This window comes from Diceros bicornis, chromosome 14 (genome assembly GCF_020826845.1).
Source record: "Diceros bicornis minor isolate mBicDic1 chromosome 14, mDicBic1.mat.cur, whole genome shotgun sequence".
Lineage (NCBI taxonomy): Eukaryota > Metazoa > Chordata > Mammalia > Perissodactyla > Rhinocerotidae > Diceros > Diceros bicornis.
In genome coordinates, this window is record NC_080753.1 from 9,036,612 (window position 1) to 9,059,588 (window position 22,977).

The following is a 22,977-nucleotide window of genomic DNA, read 5'->3' on the forward strand; positions in this document are numbered from 1 at the left end:
CTTTTGTGTCAAGCACTGGAGTACAAAGTATTCAGTCTATCCTCTTTATTGCAGAGACGTAATGTATTTCACTAGCCCCGTAGTCACCATAGGAAAATAAATTACATCAGAGACTGTACCAGTTCAGGGGGTTACGTGCATGATGATAAATCAATGACAATGAGTTGTGATTTCAAGTGACCTCAAGCTTAAGCTACTATAATAGACAAAATGATATCATCAGGGTTAGAGTTCCACATTTTATTAAAGTATTGAAGTGCAGTCAGATCTTTTTTTTTTGTTTTTTTGTAAATGACAACATTGCACATCCCTGTCAATAACCTCCAGCATGAAGGAGACATTGACATTTAGCAGCTCACTTTCATATGGTCCAGTGAGTCATATATTAGATGATGCTCGGATTTGGGTCTTCTTGGGAAATTTAGAATAAAATGAGAGGGGGTTGATTTTTGTTTGTTTGGTTGGTTTGGTTTGGTTTTTTAGTTTTATAAAAGAAAATATGAAAGTATTTTATATGATTTTCATGATAACTAAGTCATAGCCAGTATTTATAAAATTTATTCTACTGTGGAGGTCAAATTGCTTTACATCCTAAAGAATCTCAATTAAACACACACACATACTGTCTCACACACACTCACAAACATACACACACACACACACACACACACACTTACACATACACGCATGCAGAGATAACTGGGTTTTTTTTCCCATCATAGGGAGGCTGTAGGATGAGGGCTTTATCTGTTTTAGTTCATTCTTTTTATCACTTATCTCTCATAAGTGCATGACCTGTTTCTCCTAGGGGCCGTGGGGGTGCCATTCCTCCTCCCCCACCACCTGGACGAGCTGTTCTCACCCCTCGAGGGACCACTGTGACCCGTGGAGCTCTTCCAGTGCCCCCTGTAGCAAGAGGTGTCCCTACCCCCCGAGCCAGGGGGGCACCAACAGTGCCAGGATACAGGGCACCCCCTCCTCCAGCCCACGAGACATATGAAGAATATGTAAGTACCCTTGAGAAATCAGTTGTTAGGAAGAGTTAAATTGATTGGATAACAAGCTAAGCCTCAAAGACATTCGTATACCATGAATAGAGCAGATGATGTTTGTTGCAGGAAACACGTGTCATTTGCAACAGAATTTAAGCAGTGCATTTAAATGAAAGCATTTTGAAAAATCTTTCTTTTTACAGGTGTCATGATTGTTGTTAGTACCAGTTAAAGAGCTTGCATTTTAAGAATCAAACTATCCTGAGATTTTCTTGTCTTTAGAAGACTTGGTCAATTTCAAAATGGAAATAGTTATGAACATAATGTGAATCATCATATATTCACAAGATTCTCCTGTGACATGATAAAGATTAGCATAAAACTCACTCAGAAATTATATTGTATACTTTGGTAATAATGTAAGACCATGTGGCTGATCTTTCATTCAAACATCCTTACTTTCTCTTTCACTATATGAAAGATCTGAGATTGGCAGGTATGAAGAACTCAAAAAAATATAGAAAGAACAGAAGTCTCTAAGCATTGCCCTCCCTTCCCATCACTGTATCACTTGAAACACCCTTTGACCTTTTATCCAGGTTGTTGGTCCACTGGTCACATGAATTGTAGTCCCTGTGTCCATTTCTCCTACTAGATTGTAAAAATTGTGAAAAAGGACTGTTTCCTATTCACTTGTGTAACCGTAGTAAGTCCACTGTAAACGTTAAATTGAATTGATGCAAGCCATCGTCCTAGGAAAGAGGTTCATTTTGCCTTTAACCTCCCCAGCATGCTCATCCCCTGATCCAGGTGTTTGTTTCATTCAACCACCCACGGACATGCTGTCCTCTCAAATGTCCTCTGTGAATGATTACTAATTAAGCTTAAACTCTTCAAGGACAGTTACTGTCACACACTGGGCACTCAAAACATAAATGTTTTATGGACTGGTTAATAACCAAGCAAAACTAATCCTAAAATAAAGTGAATCTAGTCGATAGGTGTCATTAAGAATATGTTAATGCTTAGAGTGTGTTAGTTTTTAGGAATAATGTTGCTGCTTAAATCTGAAACATTGACTAGTATCTGCAAGAGCAAAGAAAAATTATTGTTTAGAAATCTATTTCTACTGAAAAAGGTGAAATCTGTTCATCTAAAGTATCTATTATACATGTATCAATATTTAAAATCTTAGCCAATTGAAAAATTGGAAGCAGAAAACATATTCTACCCTGTAAACAAGCCACATATCAGGAAACGCAGAGCCTAGTCCTGGTTCTGCAATCTCTTCCTGAGACATGGTGTGTACAAAACAAGTGCTTGTTCAATGAATGAATTAAAAATCCAAGACAAGGATGATGGGATCATTCTTTTCTTATCTCTGAGAAATCTTCTAGCTCTGCCATCTTTATGTACCTTGCCACCACGGTGTTTTTCTCTTCCAGATAGAGGCTTAAATAGTCAGATCTTATTTCAAAAATTAAAAGAGTGAGAAAAGCTTTTCAGATAATAGTGGTCAACATTGTTATTAATCAGAGAATTTCCAGGGCACACAGGGCACTATGAAAGAGAACAAGGTTGGCGAAACATCATAGCCTTTCATATAGCCACAAAAACACTGCAGCCTTTCACAAGCATTCCAATTTACAGTGAATAAATTACTGGGATACAACACAAATAAGAGTAAGCTGCAAAAGTCTAAAGAGTTTATAGGAACATGGGTGAAAAGGGTAATACCCTGAAGGAGAAATCCAAGAGGGGGAGTGGTTCTTAGAATAAGTAAAAGAAAATACTTAAAGCCATGTGATCTGAATTTTTTACTTAGATGTTATTGAATCCCTTTTATTCATTCACTCAGTCATTTACTGAGCCTCCATCTTATTTCAGGCACTGTTCTGAAGGTCCTGGAGATATAGCTGTGAACAAAACAGACCAGATGCCTGCTTTCATAAAGCTGACATTTTAGTAGGAGGAGACAGAAAACAGACATATATAAATGAATGAATGAGGTAACGCCAGGTGGAGATAAGTGCTCTGGAGAGAGACGGAGGGAGGGCACTGCCTTAAAATGGGCAGTTAGGGAAGGCCTCTCTGAAGTGGAGACTTCAGCAAATGCCCAAGAGAAGCAAGGGTCCAGGCCAAGGGGCTGCCTCTGCAGAGAGCATCCCAGCTAAAGGAAGCGGCAAGATCAATGCCCTGAAATGGAACCTGCTTGAAACATTTGGGGATCAGCAAGGAGGACACGGAAGCTGGAGCAGCATGTGGGAGGGGGGTAGTAGACAAGGTCAAGGGGTGGAGAGGCCAATTCCTGCTGCTATTGGAAAGTTTCAGGCAGGCAAGTGACGTGATCAGATTCATGTTTTAAAAGGTTTATTCTGCCTACATCACGGAGAAGAGAATATGGGGGGGGGCGCAAGAGTGGAAACGGGGAGACTGGTGAGTAACTCACTGCAGTATCCCCCACTGACAACATGATGGCTAAGAGGGGTTGAGAGGAGGGCAGATTCTGAGTGTACTGTGAAAATGATTTGATGATGGAATAGATGTAAAATGTGTGGGAAAAAAAGGAGTAAAGGATAATTTCTGTGACTTTTTGTGGAGTGAACGTTACACTGATCCCTGGACTGATCGACGGGGTTAAATTGAGGTGTCATTTATTGAGAGGAGGAGTACCCCAAGGGGAGTTGGAAGTTCAGCCTGAGATCCTGTTGAAGGTGTCTTGTCTTTAGGAAAGTCTGTTGTGTTGCTGGGTGGACAGGACTTGAGTTGTGAATCAGACAGCAGCATCCCAAGGTGTGAATTCCAGCTTTGTCACCAGCTAGTACTTTATAAACATTCCGAGGCTTGGATTTCCCTTCTATATAATGGGCTAATCAATTCAGCCTCACAAGACTGCACTGAATATTAGAAATAAATATTCACAAGCGCTTAGAAACACACATAAGTGCCTAGAACATTATAGAAATTCAACAAAAAGTAACTATTGTATAAAATTTCATTGTGTATAATATTCTTTAATTTCTGCCTGGGATAAGCTATGAACCCATGGAAGTCATAGACATTTACCTACTTTTGGTGAAATAACTGGGCATCATTGATTGCAAATAGCACAAGCAATTTTATCTTCTTTTAGTAATAAATAAGTAAACAAACAAACGAACCTGGGGGAGGGTGTTATATGAATATAGAGTCATGAAGTCCAATAATAGGAATGCCATCAGGTCTTGGTGAAATATGACCAACGTAGGGCTGTCACGTTTACATCTGTGGTTCTCGTCACCTACAGATGCTGACTGGCTGGCTGTCTCTGAGTCCAAATCTAGATCCCCCGGCGAGAGAATCGGGTTCACCCAGGCTTGTCAGGTGTCTAACACCAGTCAGCTATGACTACTGGGCGGGAGTTTCTGGAAATTGGATCTGGGATCTACCACTCATCAGCCACCAATGGTGAGGGGAGTGTAGGAGGGAAGCTCACACAAAATAAACATGGTTATTGGGGACCCAACCCCTAGGATAATATGGGGAGAACTAGTTTCTAGGGATGGAGAAGATATTATGAACTTGGCAGATATCACAAAATATATCTACAATAACGTACTGTTGATTACAGGAAAAAATAGATGCTGTTTTATAGAACTCTTTTATGTCATATGTTATTAAAACCTGTCATATGTCATATTTTAACTTTTTTCCTAAAAACAATCCATTGAGTCATACAAAGTTGAATACATGACTGAGAAGCTGCTGAAAGCAATCTTTGAAGTCTCAATACCAAACCCAGATTAACACTCGAGAGCCTCTACTCTCTGTTCTGATTTTAAACTATTGATTCCTCTGCACGCGGTAAGAAAAACAGAAGTTTAAGTGTCTCAGTAACAAAATAATAGCACCAGGCTGGGTTGATGGCGAAAATCTCAGAGGAGGTCTTAACTTTCAGATAAAATTTCTTGGAAAAGTTTCCCTTTATTATAAAGGACACTTGGAGGCAATTCGCTCTTCAGACTTCTTTCCCCCCTGCCGAGTCCCAGCATTGAGTTTCTGACTACACAGAATGTATATAGGTAATCAAATCCACTCCTTGCTCCTTGCCTGAGAAGAAACAGCTTACTGTAAATGCTGTTTAAAACCATCATTTGTGTTAGCCGAGTTTTAAAAGAAAAATGTGAATTTTAGTTTGTTACACATCTTAATCCATACTTTAAATATTTTAAAGCTTCTTTTTGCTGACCTTTTGCTAAGAAGAATATATATACATTTTACAGATCCGTCATCATGATTGAAGTAGATTTGGGGAATGGAAAAGTAGATTTTTAAAAAACTCCCACGCAACAACTATGAAGCTGATCAGCTCAATCAGTGGATCATAAATGAAAAGAGAGTGAACTAAAACTTAAACTTCTGAATACCTACTGGGGTTCAGTCACTGTATATTAATTCACTTAATCTCATGATAACACCACCAACAAGTTACTGATGAATCATTTTAGTAGATGAGGACACTGAAGCTTGGAATTGAGACTTGCACCCAGTTTTCTGTCTGCAAAACCTCTGTATCTTTGTCACCATAAAATATCCTGCATAGTACTTGTCTCAGAGAACTCACACACATACATACAGATCATTTGTACTTCATGCCTCTCATCCAGACCACTAGTCAGTGTTTGAATCCCCTTAACAATATTTAGGACATCTCCCAGCCCCTGCATGAACACCTCTAACGACAGAGCACTCAATACCTCCAGAAACTAGGTGCTGGAAATATAAAATCTGTGATTAAGGAGACACTGCCTCTGCTCTCAAAAGCATGCCATCTAGTGGGAGAGACAGAGAATCAAACAATTAGCATATAGTACTGTAATTGCGATATAGGGCTCTTATCTTCTCTACCTTCTATTAGAAGTAATTTTTGCTCTTATCTTCTCCCACTTACAAGATTTAAACATCCTAAAAGCAGAAAGTGTTTCTTAAATTTATTTTATCTTTGCACTTCTAAGTAAAGTTCTTGATAATAGCAGTTGAATTGAACCTACTTATGATATTGTTGGAAAGACATTATACATTTGCACACTTTCATGCATACACATATTTTATATAAATATGAAGTGAATGACATTACAACAGAGCATATATTAAGTGTCAAATGGAGACTATACCTGCTCGAGTAAAGGGAGTTATCATTATTGCTGTGGGTGTTTTAGAAAACTTCTAAGAGGCTAAGGAAAACAGCAAGAGCAGACCATGAATAAGTATAACTTCAAGAAATAGTGAGAAGAGGGAAGAAGCTCCACGCAAAAGGGATGATAAGTGGGAAGGCAAGAAGACGGACCTTTCAAGGCACATCTAAAGAAACTGGGAGAAGAACTTGGGGAAACAGTTCACTTAAGACAGCAGTGGAAATAATATGGGATCACAGATGACCTCCAAGGCTGAGGTTATAACTTCACTGGTTGTGAAAAAATGCCACCTGAAGGTTTTTGAACAGAAGATAAACTAAGGTTTGGGGAGATTTTATAATTCTCAGTGGTTTAGGGTAGATTGGAGAATAGACAGAAGAAAGAAGAGAAGATTTAGGGGATCAACAATAATGAGGCTTACTGAGATGTGGCCTTGGCTATGAGCATAGGAATGGGATTGAAAGTTTCAAGGCCAGAGATAACCCTGAAGTTGGAAACAATGGGGTCTGATGACAAGTGGCTGTGAGAGAAGTAAGAGAAAGCAATCAAGGCTCATTCCAAGATATGTTTGTAGATGGGGAGGGGTGGGCAGTGAAGGATTGACATTGATGCTAAAGAAGCTCCTTTCCAAGGCTCTGGGAGGAGCCTCAACATGCTCACAGGATCATATCTCTTTATTGCAAAAGTAAGGTATTTTACCTGCAATCAGTTGAGGTCACTTCTCCACCTGTCACACTTCCCCTTGGTCAGGTGGTATTAGAGTGGGCAAGGCTGTTTGCGAGATCCTGCTAAGGAGAGTTTGTGTTGGAGATTCATTTAATTTGGGTTTAGTGGAATATTTTTATTTGTATGATTTAGGTATTTGCTAACATTCTGTTGGAGAAATGATTCCAGGAGTGCTCTTCCCTTCTCACCAGTGTCATGACACAAGTATTCATGGACGGAGGTCTGACTGCTCTTTGATTGTGAACTCTGCCTCTGGCACTGGTGCTGGAAGTGTGTGGTTGGTGATGGAGGAACAAGGTTTGAATTGTATTGGGCCAGATCTATTCTGTTGGAAAGTCTTCCGTATCATTCAGCTCAGCTATGAAAGAAACTTGACACATAAAAAGTGATCTATAAGTACTACATACGTCGTACAAAAATTAGATCTTTATTTCTTACTATGATAGCTCTGTCTTTGTTCGCCACTGAATAAAACAAGTGGAATCATTTATTCAAAAAAAATAAAAAAAAAAGAAACGTGATAGAGGTGTCCCCAGATTTGACGGTAATCCTAACAGCCTACAACATAAACGGTAATGAATTGTGAAACTAAAGAAACTTTCCAAAACTACCAATAATAACAAAACTTTCTATCAACCATGCTAGAGAAAAAAACTGAATTTCCTCTCCTCTCTATAGAAAATATTATAAAATCATTGTCATATTGGAGATGATCAAAAATTATGCCTTCAAAAAATAGGAAAAAATAGTATAGGGGTGTATCAGGAAGTTAGTTAATAAAAGTACTATATCATTTTCTGGATTTTTGATGTTTTTGTATTTTCAGCTTTTAAACTTTTGCAATTGGTCGTGATTACTTTTCTTATTCAAAATGAATACTCACTTTCACACCTGATTTATATTCATAATTTTGTAACCGTTTTCTTAAAGATAGAATGCAAAATTGTATCATCCGCAGGACCCACAAACTCTGGATGCCCAGTAGAGGAAAACAGTGGCAACATTGATAGGAAAGTGTATATGAAGGGTCTGAGGGGTGGGGTGGGTATCCTTTAAAGAAAAAACTGACTGTGTAACTTTAGTTTCTTTCCAGTACTGAAAGTCTGTTTGGCTCTGCTTAGCTATAACCACGTGGTACTGATGGTAAGTATGCTATTCCTTGTGGAGATGCTGTCCTTTTAACAAAGGTTGTGTGGGAGAATTAAATGTGCAGGTAAAGGCACACAACTTCTGGAACTGTCCATCAGAACATCACACTATAAAAACATACTGACAACATAAATATATGCTTAAATAAACACTGTCTTGTAGCTTGTGTGTTGGTGTAGCATAAAAACAAAAAACCCTCAGGTGCACAAAATAGTTTCCAGTTCCCAAAGACATAGGTCCCGTTTATTTTTAAATTACTTCATTTTTTTTCCCAACAGTCAATACCCAGACATCAAGGAGGTGTATGGGGCACAACAAAGCAAGAAGAGATGTCAGTTCAGTGCTACATGAGAGATTTTGGCCAATCTCTCATGTGGCCAATCACGTTAACCTAATTGATACAATTCATCTTGACAAATGTTTTGGGAAGCTCTTCTTTCCATTAGTCTTAACTAAGCCTATCAGCATTCCAGGCTATCCTGTCATCTAATTCAGACTCTGAGGCATCCTTCCAGTAACAATGAGAGAACTAGAAAATTCACTGGTAGATCAATAGTCCTTAAAAGTTCCATAAATGAGTTCAGGCTGCCAACCTTCAATTTCATGTGTATGGAACATTTTTTGACAAGAGAGGGAAATAAGTATTAAATGATAATTGAAATCAATTCTCGTGCCATTTTTGTGGAAGGAAAGATTATGAACCTGATCTATAATGCATTTAGAGGGGAGCCCCGTGGGGTGGTTTTCTGTGTAATAGCCAAGAGCCTTCACCCAACGAAGGGAGACCTTTATTAGAGTTTCTAGATTAGTTATTTGTATTCCGTTGAACATTCTTGCTTGAATTTCATGCTCTAGTCTCCTCTTAGTAGAGACTAATTTACCAGAATGCATTGTAGGATTTTGTTTTTTGAAATGTAACTAATATTGAAAATAACCAAAACATGTGAGGTTAATGAAATATTTTTTGAAACTATAGGATGGGCGTTAATAATACTACTAAAGTATTAAATTATTTCCCCAAATAATATAAGACTCCATCTTTAAAAATTGTGTAAATTTTTCTTCTGAAGCTGACGCTTGAATAAACCTCCCTTCTTCTAGCATTATGTTTTAGATTTTTAAGTCGTTTTAGAACAGAGGCAGATTCTTCTATTGGCCACACCACTCAGGATTGTAGCCAAACCTGTGCCTTATAATAATTATGATGACTAACATCTTTTGTAACATTTATAGGGATGAAAATAGGTTTTCTCTCTGTACCTTTTTGAGATGAGTGTTAGCTGATGGAAAATATTATATCATGAAGTATTTTAAAGTTTCCTCTTGGCTCAGCCGGGGGTTAAAAATGCCACAACCTTTTTGCTATGTGTGCTGTAGACGTGGAGAGGAGAGGGGTGGCAAAAATGCCTGAAATTTCCACCTCAGCCTTAGGGAATTCTACCTTTCTTTTGTTTTTAACATTATATTTTAGGTTATATTATTTTCTATCTTTGGTTCATACATGTAGCCTAAGGATTAATAATTAAAGTGAGTTGAGCCCTAATTTATTTCTATAGGTGTGTTCTTAAAAAGCTGTGCTGGGTACAAATTAATAGTTTTCATATCATTTTTTTCTTCGGAGCTGACTGCGATTTTGACGATTGTATCCCCACTGAAAAATTGAGACCCTGTAAGAGGTGACATATCATACCTAAGAATCCTAATTTTCGTTTTTTCTTTTGCTGGTTGAAAAGCATTGCTCTATGTGTTTTGCCAACACCGCCCTTATAATTTTCTGACAAAGAAAACTTAGTTAAATACAACTTACCTAGCTTGTTAGATTGTCCACGGTTTTTGCAGAAAGCCCGATAGGAATAGTGAAATAGGATTGAGTCCTTGTCCACGCTTTGGCCCTCTTCCCGCTGTGGATTCCCCATTCAGTGGAAAATAGTGGCTGCTGAGTCTTTCCATCAGACACAGCTCTTTGTGATTATTTTCTGTGATATCTTATGAGCCATAATCTTTTACTGGGGAAGCTACAGATGATATTTGCAAAACTTTTAATAATCTCAATTTTTGGATTAAGACAATTTCTCTTCATTATTGAAGATGGAAACTGTACTTTCCCTTTATATGAAACCATATTATGGACCAATCTAGCAGAGGAGGGATACAGGAAGGACGCTCATTTGACGCTTCTGCTTTGTATTTCTTAGAAACAAAGTAGAGAATACGCCACAGGTGGGTTTTTTTAGTTTTACACATTGCTTCGTGTCTCTTCGTTCATTCATCTGCAGAACCTCTGGCTAATAAACACCCATGTAAGTGAGTTGCCCTCTACTTTTCACTGTCGTGACATTAACAGAGCTGGAGGGCTGCAGATGCAACGGGTGTGAGTGCTGGATAGCGGTTTAGGATGCTGGAGGATGAGCAATTCATTCTTTTCAGGTGATCTTGTCTTGCTTCTTTTCAACCTCTATGAATACACTCGAAATCTGCCCCGTTTTTTTCTCTTCTTGGTGTAAGAAAAAATTTAAAACAACAAGCTCACGTGATATGAATAAGGGGGATTTTGTGTCATAGAGTGTGAGAGAGATTTTGCTTTTTGTTCTTGCTGTTCTTCCTCTGCATAGCAATACTAGATATAACTACTGGAAAATAAAAGTCAGTGCCCTTTGCTATCATTTCGGCCCATGTCGTAATTTCTAGTGGTCACTTATATTGCAATATTTTTTATTAAATAATACAGCTGGAATTTATGCCTTTGCAGAAAAATAAATATCCAGCCAAAACAGAAACTGGCATCCACAGCTGGTCTGCATCATTACAGAGCACCAGTTGGTGTTCATTCTGCTTGGTCAGACTTCAGATCTGATTGGTTGATGCCTGAGCCATTCCGGCTGTTAACTGTTGTGCCACTTCCATACTGGTGCAATTCTAGTAGAAATACAGTATAGCAGATTTTCCCAAATGGACAAATTAAGTCAACTAAGCTTAAAGGTTAGGAATATTCCTTAGCCAAGCCATTGGGGCAGCTGTCCAAGCCAGATGGTTGCACTGCACCAAAACCTCTTTGGGTTACAGTTAGAGCTGATGGCACTTGTGACTTCAGAATTCCCAGTACTCTGCCTGTCATCAGCTGAACTTCATCACACGCTCTTTCCTGCTCTCCCACTGTGTCTCACATCTGTAGAGAGAGTTGAACATAATCTAATATACCTCACCTGCCTCACGCCATCATTTATGTAGAGTACCCTGAATGCAAAAGACCGTAGTGCACTTTTGGATGTTATAAAGGGTCTTGTCTTTGTCCAGTCCACTGCTTTATTTTGATATTTGAGAAATTAAGGTTCAGAAAAGAAGTGACTGAACTGAAGTCACACAGCTGGTAGTGCCAGCCATAGGTTTCCTGACTGTCCTTGCGCTGCTTTTTCTAATGGATATTACAAGGAGAGGGGAAAAGGTGCAGATGCACTCGCTCATGTGTCTTCTCATCACCTGGCACCTGTGTTGAGCTGAGTTTCAAGCTTTTCTAAAATTTATAGGGAGTAGGCTGAGAGGATGACATATGAAAGTGTGTGAGTCCTTACCCTGAGCAGATCTGCCAGTGAGGTTTATGGAACTCAAATTTCTCTTGTTATCCTGTCTTCCCTAGTCAGAAACCTGAAGCCTTCTAGAAGACACACACACACACACACACACACACCTTCTCTATTTTACTTTTTTAGTTACTCAGATGGTGAAAGAAACAAATATTTTCCAAGAGCAATATATAAACAAAAGGTAGGGGGGCTAGTTTTCCTTTACTTATCAGAGTAGTTCCTTCTTGGAAACAGGGAGTCATGTAAGAATATCCTTTCCCATCTTCTCTCTTACTTCTTTCTAAGAATGTCCCCAGCAGCAAGGAGTTGCGATTGTAAAGACAGGAGTATAGTTTACTGTAATGTAGCAAACATACCCTGGAGGTAGGAAAAGGTTTTAGGAGATATCTCTGGGGATTTAGCAGGTAAAAAAGTACTTACTCATTAAGCAGGAACTGACTTCTGTGTTTGAAACCAGATTTTTAGCAAAAGAGTCTATTCTGTTTTACATGTCAAATGTGAGTTAAAACATTTTAAGCAATAAACTATAGAACAGAATTACACACATAAAGCTCTAAATATAATGAAACAAAAATATATTTCACTTCATATCTAGATCTCATTTAAGATTTTCTTTTACATAAGAAAGTATACTCTTAAAATTTAGACAACAGAGTATGATAGTTTTCTTGTGTAACTTAGGCAGCAAATACCCCCAAATAAATCTACCAAATGCCCTTCCTCTGAGAAAACAATCTCCATTAAAATTCCTTCCAAAACTAACAAGTTTCATCCAGCTGTATTCCCTTTTTTTCTACTCTAAGCTTCTTACTGGGCTGTCATAACACCACATTTTCAGCTGTCATCTCCAAAAGGGTCTCAAACTTGATTCTCCCTTTTGACCTATTTGTTTGGAAGTGTCTAGTTATTTTCGGACCTTTCCATTCAAACCTCTCTTCCTGCACCCATGCTCTAAACCATTCGTCAATATCTCCCACGTTAGGATTCCTCTTGATTTGTCTGCTTCTGTTCAGTTGAACCTCAGAAATCTAAAAGTCATCTTTTGGTTCTTTCTTTGCTTTGTTTCAAATGCTAAATTCAGATTACTTTTCCTAAAATGCTAACTTCTTCATGTCACTCCTTTGTTAAATACATCAATCTCTCCCTGTTGCCTAAAGGATAAAATTCCAACTTAATTTTACGTACATAATATTATGAGAAGATGAAGATAAGTACTTTAGTTTTATAAGCTTACTTACTATTAACTGTTTCATTTTCAAATGAGATTATGACCAAGAATAAAAATAAACTAAATGAGCAAGAGAGAAAAATCCTAACTTTATATAGCCAATACAGTTAGCAGAAACTTTATAATTCTTAGTATATTAAAATATATTGTGCTATTTGATTCAATTCATCTTAGCATTTATCGAATGCCCATTCTGTATCATGCTGACTCGCAGAGAGCTGCAATGAGTTACAAAAAACGGTGGTCACCTTCATTAAGTGTCTGTTATATGTTAGAGCTTTTTCATACATAATCTCACAACAATAATAAAAGGTGACAGATGTAATCCTTGTTTTCCAATTAAGGAATTTTGAGGTCAAAGAATTAGATAAATCTGTCAGTCACCCGTCTGATAGCAGAGCCAGACAGATCAGTCTTCAAAACTAACACTTGTTGGATATAAAGATGTAAAAAGCAAAGCTCTTGGCTTTAAAAGAGCAAGACACTTGGACAAAAAACAAAGCTCACAGGTTCAGGACAGAGAATAATTTGTGAGGTGGACTCAAGACTTCATTATTAGGCGTCGGCCCAGTGGTGTAGTAGTTGGGTTCCCACGCTCTGTTTCGGTGGCCCTGGATTTGCGGGTTTGGGTCCTGGGCACCGACCTACACACCACTCTGTGGTGGCATCCCACAAACAAAATAGAGGAAGATTGGCACAGATGTTAGTTCAGGGACAATCTTACTCAAGCAAAAAGAGGAAGATTGGCAACAGACGTTTAGCTCAGAGCCAATCTTCCTCGCCCTAAAAAATTAATAAATAAATAAAATAAAATAAAATTATAAAGAAAAAAAAGACTTCGTTGTTATATACATGCTGATATCTTCCTGACCTACTTCGCAAACTGGGTATAAAGTAGTTATGACACCTACTGGAAATCCTATTAAACTAAACATATATGTAATATTTTTTATTTGATTTGCTTCCACTTAGAAAGGTCAGAGAACTGATTAGCTCACAGTGAAAATATAGAAATTTAAGGGAAAAGCAACCAATAATCTTCAACTGTATAAGGGTCAGGATAGAAAAGACTGGGGCAGTTAGATGCATACTCAAGTTCTGTGGAAGTTTAGAATATTAAAAGTAGTAAAAAAAAAAACAATAGTAGTAACAATGATACTGATAATAGAAGCAACTAATACAATTAAGTATTTATTATGAGCTAGACACTATGCAGAGTTCTTTACCTTCAGCATTTAATTTTTACAACAACTTTATTATGTTGATATTATTCCCTTTTTACAATAGAGGAAACTGAGGCTTAAAGAGAGTAAGTGGTGGGGCCAGCCCGGTGGCGCAGCGGTTAAGTGCACGTGCTCCACTGCGGCGGCCCGGATTCGGACCCCGGGTGCGCACCGACACACCACTTGTCAAGCCATGGCTGTGGCGGCATCCCATATGAAGTGGAGGAAGATGGGCACGGATGTTGGCTCAGGGTCAGTCTTCCTCAGCAAAAAGAGGAGGATTGGCATGGATGTTAGCCCAGGGCTAATCTTCCTCACCAAATAGATAGATAGATAGATAGATAGATAGATAGATAGATAGATAGATAGATAGATAGATAGATAGATAGATAGATAGATAAAGAGGGTAAATGGTATGCCCAAAGTTACCTAGCCGGTTAGCATCCGAGCAAGTGTTCGTAAGTAAGGGTCCAAGGGCGGTGCTCACAGCCTCTGAGCTATAACAATAAAGTACTTCACACGTGGCAGATCTTGCCTAAGCGCTTTACACGCATAGACTCAAGTTATCCTCTTTACACCTGTATGAGTTAAGTACTATTACTTTCTTAGGAAGCTTACACGCAGGGAGGGATCTAGTAGCTGAGCCAACATCATCCAAGTAACAAGCAGCAGAGCTGGGATTTCAAAACACGCAGTCTGGCTCCAATCCACCCTGCCCTGCTGTCTCTGGAGAAACCAGCGAAAATATCATCTGGACAGGTAGTTGAAATTGATACGAATAGAAAAGAAATGAGTGAAATATTTCAAGGAAACACCTAGTAAATCTACCTAGTCTATAATGAACAAATAAAAACGAGGACTTGTGGGGTGGGGGAGGCTTGAAAGATGAATTGGGGCAGCATAATATAAAGTCGGTTGTGGAAAAAATGCCTGGAAGAGAATTTAATCATTAAGTTGATTGTTAGTGGGGACTGGCTGAACGTTTCCGAGATCCACGGATTAATGTGGCTGTGCATGTCAGCAAGGACTGAGGCAGGTAGACACCAGAGGCAGGAAGTGCCATTGAAAGCTTATGTGATATCCTAAATAGTAGTGGGATAGAAAAGAAGGACAGTGGGACACGTTGTGGAAGATACAGTAAATTAATGAGACCACACTCTGGCACTAATTCCAGAATTCTCGTCATAGTGCAAAATATTTTAGGTCATCTAAAAATAGAATGTTATTTACTATTATTTCTTTTTTGCTTGAAAATAGTTTATTCTAGAAAATATTTGTGTTTTTAAAAAAATTATAAAAATGGAATTATTTTCTTTTTTATCATCTTTATTGAGATACTTTTGACATATAACATATGTAGGTATATGAAGTACAGTATGTTCATTAGATACATGTATATATTGCAAAATGATTAGTATCACAATAAGGTTAGTTAAGACCTCCATCCCCTCACATAATTACAATTTTTTTGGTGTGTGATGATAACATTTAAAATCTACTGTCTTAACTTTCAAATATATAATACAGTACTGTTAATTATAATCACCATGCTGTGCAATAGATCTCCAGATCTTGTTTATCTTATAGGTGGGAGTTTTGACCCCTTGAGTTTGTACCATCTCCCCCATTTCTCCCACCCTCAAATTTATTTCTTTATCACACTTCTTTTTACTGTAAATCTTGTTTTTCAATTTATCTACGTCGTGATAGAACCTTCAGTTAGGAAACATTTTAGACAATTGTTTATGAAGACTGCCAACTTCAAATGAGATTAAAGAAAGATTTAGAAGTGAACAATGATGTTGATTTTTTTACTATCAGAGAAATAATGTAGCCATATAATGACTAAAGATTTCTTTTCAGCCAAATGCTTGAACCACTTTCTATGTTTTAAACATATTATCACTATAACACAGTGGTTTTTACACTATTTTTTTTTTAGAGGCACCCATCTGTCAAAGGCAATTTTAGCCCTTGCTCTGGTTGCATAATAGCGAGGAACAAGTTTTTTGTTTTGTTTGGTTTTGTAGTTTTTATTGTGTGTCAGAAATGACTTCTCTGTTTGCAGGACCTCTGCAGCCCCTGGGGGAGCAGTGTGGGTCTGGGTGAGCTGTAACACCTTGAGGGGATGGACAGGGGCTGAGTCAAGGAGGGAAGCACAAGGCCCAAAGGCAATGCAGGTAAGGCAGAGGGAAGAAAAGCAGGACTTTCTGATTACTAGAAAGATTCTCTTTATTTCATATATCCTCCATTGAATTTTATATTTGCCCTCCCAGGAAAGCATTTAAAACTCACTCTATAGAAATTGTGGAATTGTCTTTATCCCAATATATTTTCTAGGCATTTCCATCCCTTCTGGCTCCCTACCGTTCTTCCTGTTCATTCTGGTCCTTCAAGGGGATCAGTTCCAGGACATCTAGAGAGTATTCGAGACTGGTGGTCCAATGCAGAAGTCAGCAAACTTCTCCTGTGGAGGGCCAGAAAGTAAACATTTTTGGCTTTGTGGGAAATACAGTTTCTGTCAAGACTACTCAACTTGGCCATTGTAGCACAAAAGCAGCCATACACAATACGCAAATGAGTGCCAGTGACTATGTTCCAACAAAACTTTACTTCCAAAACAGGTGGCAGGGCGGGATTTGGCCCATGGGCCATAGGTTGCTGTCCCCCTCCCCCCGCCTTCTGTGTAGCATCCACTGTATTTTATATTTATCTCATGACAGATATTAGAATCAAATTTACAAGGAACATGTTTCTGCAGTGGTGACAAAAAGACCCTGGAATTTTAGCTTGTGTGAATTACCTGAGGCCGCACCTTTTCTCATAGGAGCTGCATGCCAAAGGGAAAGGATAAAACGTTACATAAAACCATATCAAATTTACTCCATCAGTCCTCAGAGATGGTGGTTTGCATAGAATTTTATTCATTTCAAGCCCCTCCCGCCCTTTTTCTTTAAAAATACATGTGTGATACAGCACACAGTCAAATTGCTCACCAACATCTGAATACCATTAAAGAAAAACAATCTCATTTCAGCAGAGCTTCTGAAGGGTGGGTGCTAGAGGCACGCTGTGCAGGTGAGTGTCTTGCTAAATGATAAATGAGCTTGGATTCTAATTTTTTTTTTAGGAGAATGTAGGTACAGTAATACCAATCTTCTATAAATCTACCTACTTCTGATGATAAATTCTCCTGTGGTCACCTCACTGGTTGTGCTGTGTCCCTGCCATTTGTAATAATCCAGTATTGTAAGCTACTGTCAGATAAATATTCACATAAGCGCACTGCTTGTTTTCTTCTGGAAACAAGTGCTTCAGACAGACTCAAATTTAATGCATCCTTTAAAAAATGTATTTGGCAGTAAAAATGTTGTGGAAATTGATCTTGTTATAAAATTTAGCACCCTACGTTTGACATTAAGGCCACTTAGAGACTTCAGCAATCAGTAAGGCAGAGAGGGAACAACTGAATTTCAAGGTAATGGTTCGAAGGCCGTAAAGTGAGAAATTGGAACAGGTTACAAAACCTCATCTTTCAAGTTGGTCATTTATTTGTCAACTACTCCAGCTCTAGGATACTCCACATATACAAACAAATAAATAAATAATGTCTTCCTGTCTGGCATTTTTTTCTACATCTGAGGGGAATAGACCTGAGTCTTTTAAGAGTACCCCAACTTCACAGAGGATCAGCAGGAAAAATCAGAACTGTGCAGCCAATGAGAAAAAAAGAATATAATAACCTAAGAAATAAATATCATAAGGTGATTATAGTTAAATTTAGATTTGGAAAGTTATAACCAAATATACTAATTTAACGTCAGAAATAAAGTAATGTAAAATTAACTATTATGGGCCTGGAGAGTAAAATAATTATCAGGTTGACAAGAGAGGGTGAAAAGTCCTATTTGTGCTTGATGCCTGTTAGCAGCTTGATTTTAATGACATGTTAGAGTCATGACACAATTCAATAGCAGGACGGATGTAACCCTTCATGGAAATGTGGTAAGTTCCCTGTTCAAGGCTCAAGGCTCCCTCTGGTCTGTGAAAGACAGGCAGGGATAGAGATGTAACTGCAACCGATTTCTCAGCGTTAAGCCTGAATCAGTCCTGACAGTGTAGATTGTATGATTTCTGAAGAGCGTCACCTTCAGGCAAGAGTGGGGTCTGAGTGAAACAGATTGAAAGGACTTCGTTTATTGGCACCTGCACTGCAGATGATATTGCAAGACGTTTTTGTTTACTCTGGAACTAGGTGTTCACGGGCAAGCGTGACTTCCGGCATCGTTTTCCCCCACATCCTGACTTCATAAACCGTAGCTGCAGCCTGATCTGTTTACTACCCCAGGACATTATGCTTTTTCACATCTCCCTGCCTTTATTATGAACGTAATTCTTTCTGCCTTTCAAATGCACACACACACACTCACATACACACACATTTACACACAACAGGATCTACTCAATCTTTCGGGTCCCCAGCTCAGAATTCGCACTGCCATTCCTTAACTAATCCCTTAAAAAGCAATGCTTGGTTCAGTCTGCCTTTAATGTAGTTAATTACACGTTTGCCTCTCTCTTCTGCTAGATTGCAAGCCCCACTGAGGACAGTCCTGGGCTTTTCTGGTTTATTTCCTACATTGTTTTGCAAATAATAAGTGATCAATAAAAAAATCAGTTAGGTGAATGACTTTTATCAGTCTAGCCAAACAGCTGAAGAGAGATGTGGAATTCCTGCGGGGGGATAGACACATGTAAGAAATGCCAGGAGGCTTTTAAATTGTGGCATCAGGGGTTCTGACTAGACTCCTGGCCCACACGAGATGGGGGTGCGGTGGGGAGGCTGTGCCATACACATCTAGGTCAGCCTCCGCCTCGTTTCCTCGGCGGTTCAGATGTGCCCCTTCAGACCCGTTCGCTCTCCTCACTGATCTTTCAGACTCATGCAGATGAAGTGCTCATCTTGGCACCTGTGTGTTGAGCTGTGTATTCTTGTAGGACAGCTTTCTCTACCAGGGTCAACTTTGTGGTGGAGACACAAAGAATAAGTAGGCACCTAAGCAAATATTGACCGGTGATTGATTAGATAAATCAAGCATTTGCTTAGTAGTAATTACTGGCTTTGGTGGAAAAGGAGGAGAAAAGTATACACATTTAGGTAGGAGGGGGCTAAATAACATCGATTAATTCCTGATCTAAATTAGAGACTACTTCTGTGTTTGGTTTGCTAGCTATTCTGTTTAATCAGGATGAATTATACAATATTGACAAAGGTTGTAAATGAGGCACTTTGTGAAAAAAGGTGTCAAATATTAGATATCTTAGAAAAAATTACTTCTTAGCATTTATTTTTGGTGAAGACGTTGTTATGGAAGTTATACTTTGTGCCTATGTGTGATGAATGTTAGTTACTATTTCTTATCTGAAAATTGTCCTACAAATGAGTCAATTCCTCTAGCATTTAATATAAAAACAATATTATATAACCAAAGGCAATTTTCAAAAATTAAAAATGCAATAATCCCATTATCCTAACAGTTGCTTTCATTATTCTTTATTGCTGTGAAAAGTTTCATGCATATGAGAGTTTATATCATTATTATGTACAGTTTAAAGAATAATAATATTCATAAAATAAACACACATAAAACACACAAGATTAAAAACTAAAATATTACCGTTCTGAAGCCTCCCTTTCCAATCATATCCCCCCAATATCCCCCTCAGATATAATATCCTGAACTAAATGACAATCATCACTTTGCTTTTTTTTATCATTTATATGTGTATCTCAAAACAATGTATTGTTTAGTTTTCTTTTTAAACTTAATAAAAAGGGACTCAGAGTTACGCATAATTCTTAATTTTAAGGTTTATTGATACTGGTTCAGGTAGCTGTAGCTTGTTCATTTTCACTAAAAAATATACCAAAATTTAAAAAATCCATTTTGTTTTGTATAAACATTTGGATAGTTTCTCATTTTTTGCTTTTCTGAACCATACTGCCATGAACATTCTTGGGCTTGCTTCCTGGTGTTAGGCCACAGGGAATGAGAATGTTCAACTTTTTGAGATAAATTGTTGTTTGAAGCAGATACGCTAAATTACCTAGTGTATTATTATAGTCCTTATTACTCCACATTCTTGCCAACTAATCAAATGCGAAATCAAATTTTATTGTGGTTTTAATTTGCATTTTTACGATTACTAATGAGATTTGTTATATTTTCATATATTTATTGGCTGTCACTGTTTTCTCTTTTGGGAAACGCTTACATGACTTTTGCCTGCTTTTCTACTGTGTTGTCTTTTGCATATTTATTTGTAAGAGTTCTTGATATATTCTAGATATTAACCTTTTGTCATATATGTTTGTTTTTTAAATCATCTCCTGGTCTGTGGTTCATCTTTTCAGTCTCTTTTATGATGTTTGGTGAATATAGGTTTTTCTTTAAATGTGGTATAATTGATCAGTTTTCCTCTAACAGAATGTGATTTTTGTGTTTTATATAAGAAATCCTTTCTTATTCTGAGGTAATAAAAGTCTTCCCATAAGTTTTCTTTTAAAAAGGTATCGTGTTTCCTTCCACATTAATTCACCAGGAACGGGTTTTATGTATGGTGTCTGCAGAGATTTAGGTTTCATTTTTTTCTCCTCATGGATTACCAATTCAATCAGTGCAATACATTGAGTAGTCTGTTCTTTCCCCACAAGTGTGCAGCACCAGCTCTTTTATACGTCAGACTTTTATATATGTGCAGATCAATTTCCAAGCTCTCCAGTCGCTATTTTTCTTTCTGCAAACCTATATAACACCAACTTAATTTTCATAGCTTGTTAATTAAATCCTGATATCTGGTCATGCAAGGCCTCTTATTTCCTCTTCCTCCTCATGACCATCGTAGATTCCCCTGGTCCTGTTTTCCTTCACATAAATGGAATCGATATATTATTTGGGGAGGAATTAACGTCTTTATGAGATTGTGTTCCCTATCTTTGTACATGGCGTATCTCTCTATTTATTTAGCTCTTCCTTAATTCCCTTCAAAAAGTTTCATGTTTTTCTATATGTCTTTCATATATTTTAGGCTTTGGTGTCTCATATTTTTTCTTGCTTCAATACATGATGAATTTTTAATAATTATTAATGTAACTTTTCTAAATGTTTAATTTTGTATAGCAATTTAATTAAATTTGGTGTATTAGTATCATCTCCAGCAATATCATGAAATTTCTTACTAATTCTAATAATTTGTCTGAAGATTCTTTGGGCCCGTAAATCTGGACTTGTGTGTGTTACATTTAAACTTAACAAAACATACAATCTATCTATATTTTAATCCTCTTCCTGAATAACACAACGAACGCAAAACGAATTAATTCCAGTGTTCCTCTCAAATCGTATGCTATCATCCAGTAATTTTTCAGTTTATTCCTGAATTTAGAGATTGAATTTATTGAATTGAATTTATTATTATTTATACCATTTTTTCTTTGGATTTATCCATTTGTTTCCTTTTTCCTGGCTTAATCATGTTTTCTTGCTCTCAAACCTTCTTCTTTGGATAAATTTTCTCCTGTCTAAAATACATTTTTTAAAACTCATTTTGTCAGTCTGTTAATAATAATTCTCTCAGTTTTTATCTGTCTAAAATGTTTTCATTTTGCCCTTGTTCACTGAATCACTGAATGGTATTTTCACTGGATATAGAATTCTAGGTCGCCAAATATTTTCTCTCATTATGTTGAAGATGAATAACTTGTTCTACTATTGTTATTGAGAAGTCAGCCTTGACTCTAATCTTTGCTTGTAGAGAATCTGTTTGTCTCTGGTTGCTTTTAAGACAGTCTCTTTATCTTTGATGTACTACTGTTTTTACTATGACGTGTCTAAGTGGTATTTATTTTTACTTATTCTACTTTAGATGTTTAAGGTTTACTAAATTTGTGGACTAGCATTTTCCATCAATTCTAGAAGCTCTTGTAATTTCAAAAATTTCCGTTTCTCATTCTATCTGTTATGTCATTCTCAAACACTGATTATAGTACATGGAACTTGCTCATTCTCTTCTCTTTGTCTCTTAAATACTGTCTCTTGCTCCTCTCATTTGCAGGAATGTGTGTAGTTTCTCAGATCTTTCTTCCAGTTTACTTTATTTAGTCTGGTATTTGATTTGTTTTAATTAATATATCTTTAACTTATAAAAATTCTATATTTCAATTCAGTCAAATTGTATTGCCTCTTGCCTCTTCTTCTCAATTACCCTCTTCTATTTATATTAACACATTAAACACACATGGGCATCCTTTCTGTGATTCTGATAGGTGCGGTCTTTCTGAATATTACGCTGTACTTTGATGTTTATGTTGATTCATACTCATGATGGCTTATTCTCACATGTGTTTAATGAAGTGTGAGCCCAGAATCCTTGGAATGACATTGAGACCTATGTTTAAAGTCCAAAGGTGTATACGTTCATACCTCGCAGGCTTGTGGGAGCACCACCAAGCAGGACGACTTAAACAAATTTTTAGCTTAAGGGGCTTTGGGCCAATTGATATAATGAATATAGGCCCAAACCTTGTCTGGGGAGACTTTTTCTTTTCAATTTCACTCATAAATATTTCTATTGGTTTTCTCTGTTAGATGGATTTTCTTCCTACTTACCCACTAATGTGACGTCCTAAAAGGAGTTCTTGCATTTTGTGGGGGTTTTTTTTCACTTTTTTACTGCTAAATGAAAATACTATATCTCCTGCTCCAGGGATGTGTGCAGCTATTAAAAATCAGGCATTAGGCAGCATGGGTAAGTAGATATTCTGAGGAAAAACTTTGGCCACAAAGCTTTTTAACTTTTCTGGAATCACGCTTTCTAATCATCTGAGGCTCCTGAGGAATTCTT

At 37.5% G+C, this 22,977-nt stretch overlaps 1 protein-coding gene across 9 annotated transcripts in view; it reads left to right on the forward strand.

The window, feature by feature from the left end:
* KHDRBS2 (KH RNA binding domain containing, signal transduction associated 2) overlaps positions 1 to 22,977 on the forward strand; it is a 552,762-nt gene that overhangs the window by 333,712 nt on the left and 196,073 nt on the right. For 8 of the 9 annotated variants that reach the window (XR_009221966.1, XR_009221967.1, XR_009221968.1 and 5 more), the window contains one exon: positions 809 to 1,007. Coding sequence is in view for 6 of the 9 variants with exons in the window: in XM_058554086.1 (XP_058410069.1) it covers positions 809 to 1,007 (199 nt within the window). In the remaining 3 variants the exon portion in view is untranslated. Of the gene's footprint in view, positions 1 to 808; positions 1,008 to 4,278; positions 7,695 to 22,977 lie in introns of those variants that run through there. The other variant, XM_058554089.1, reaches the window with a different exon arrangement.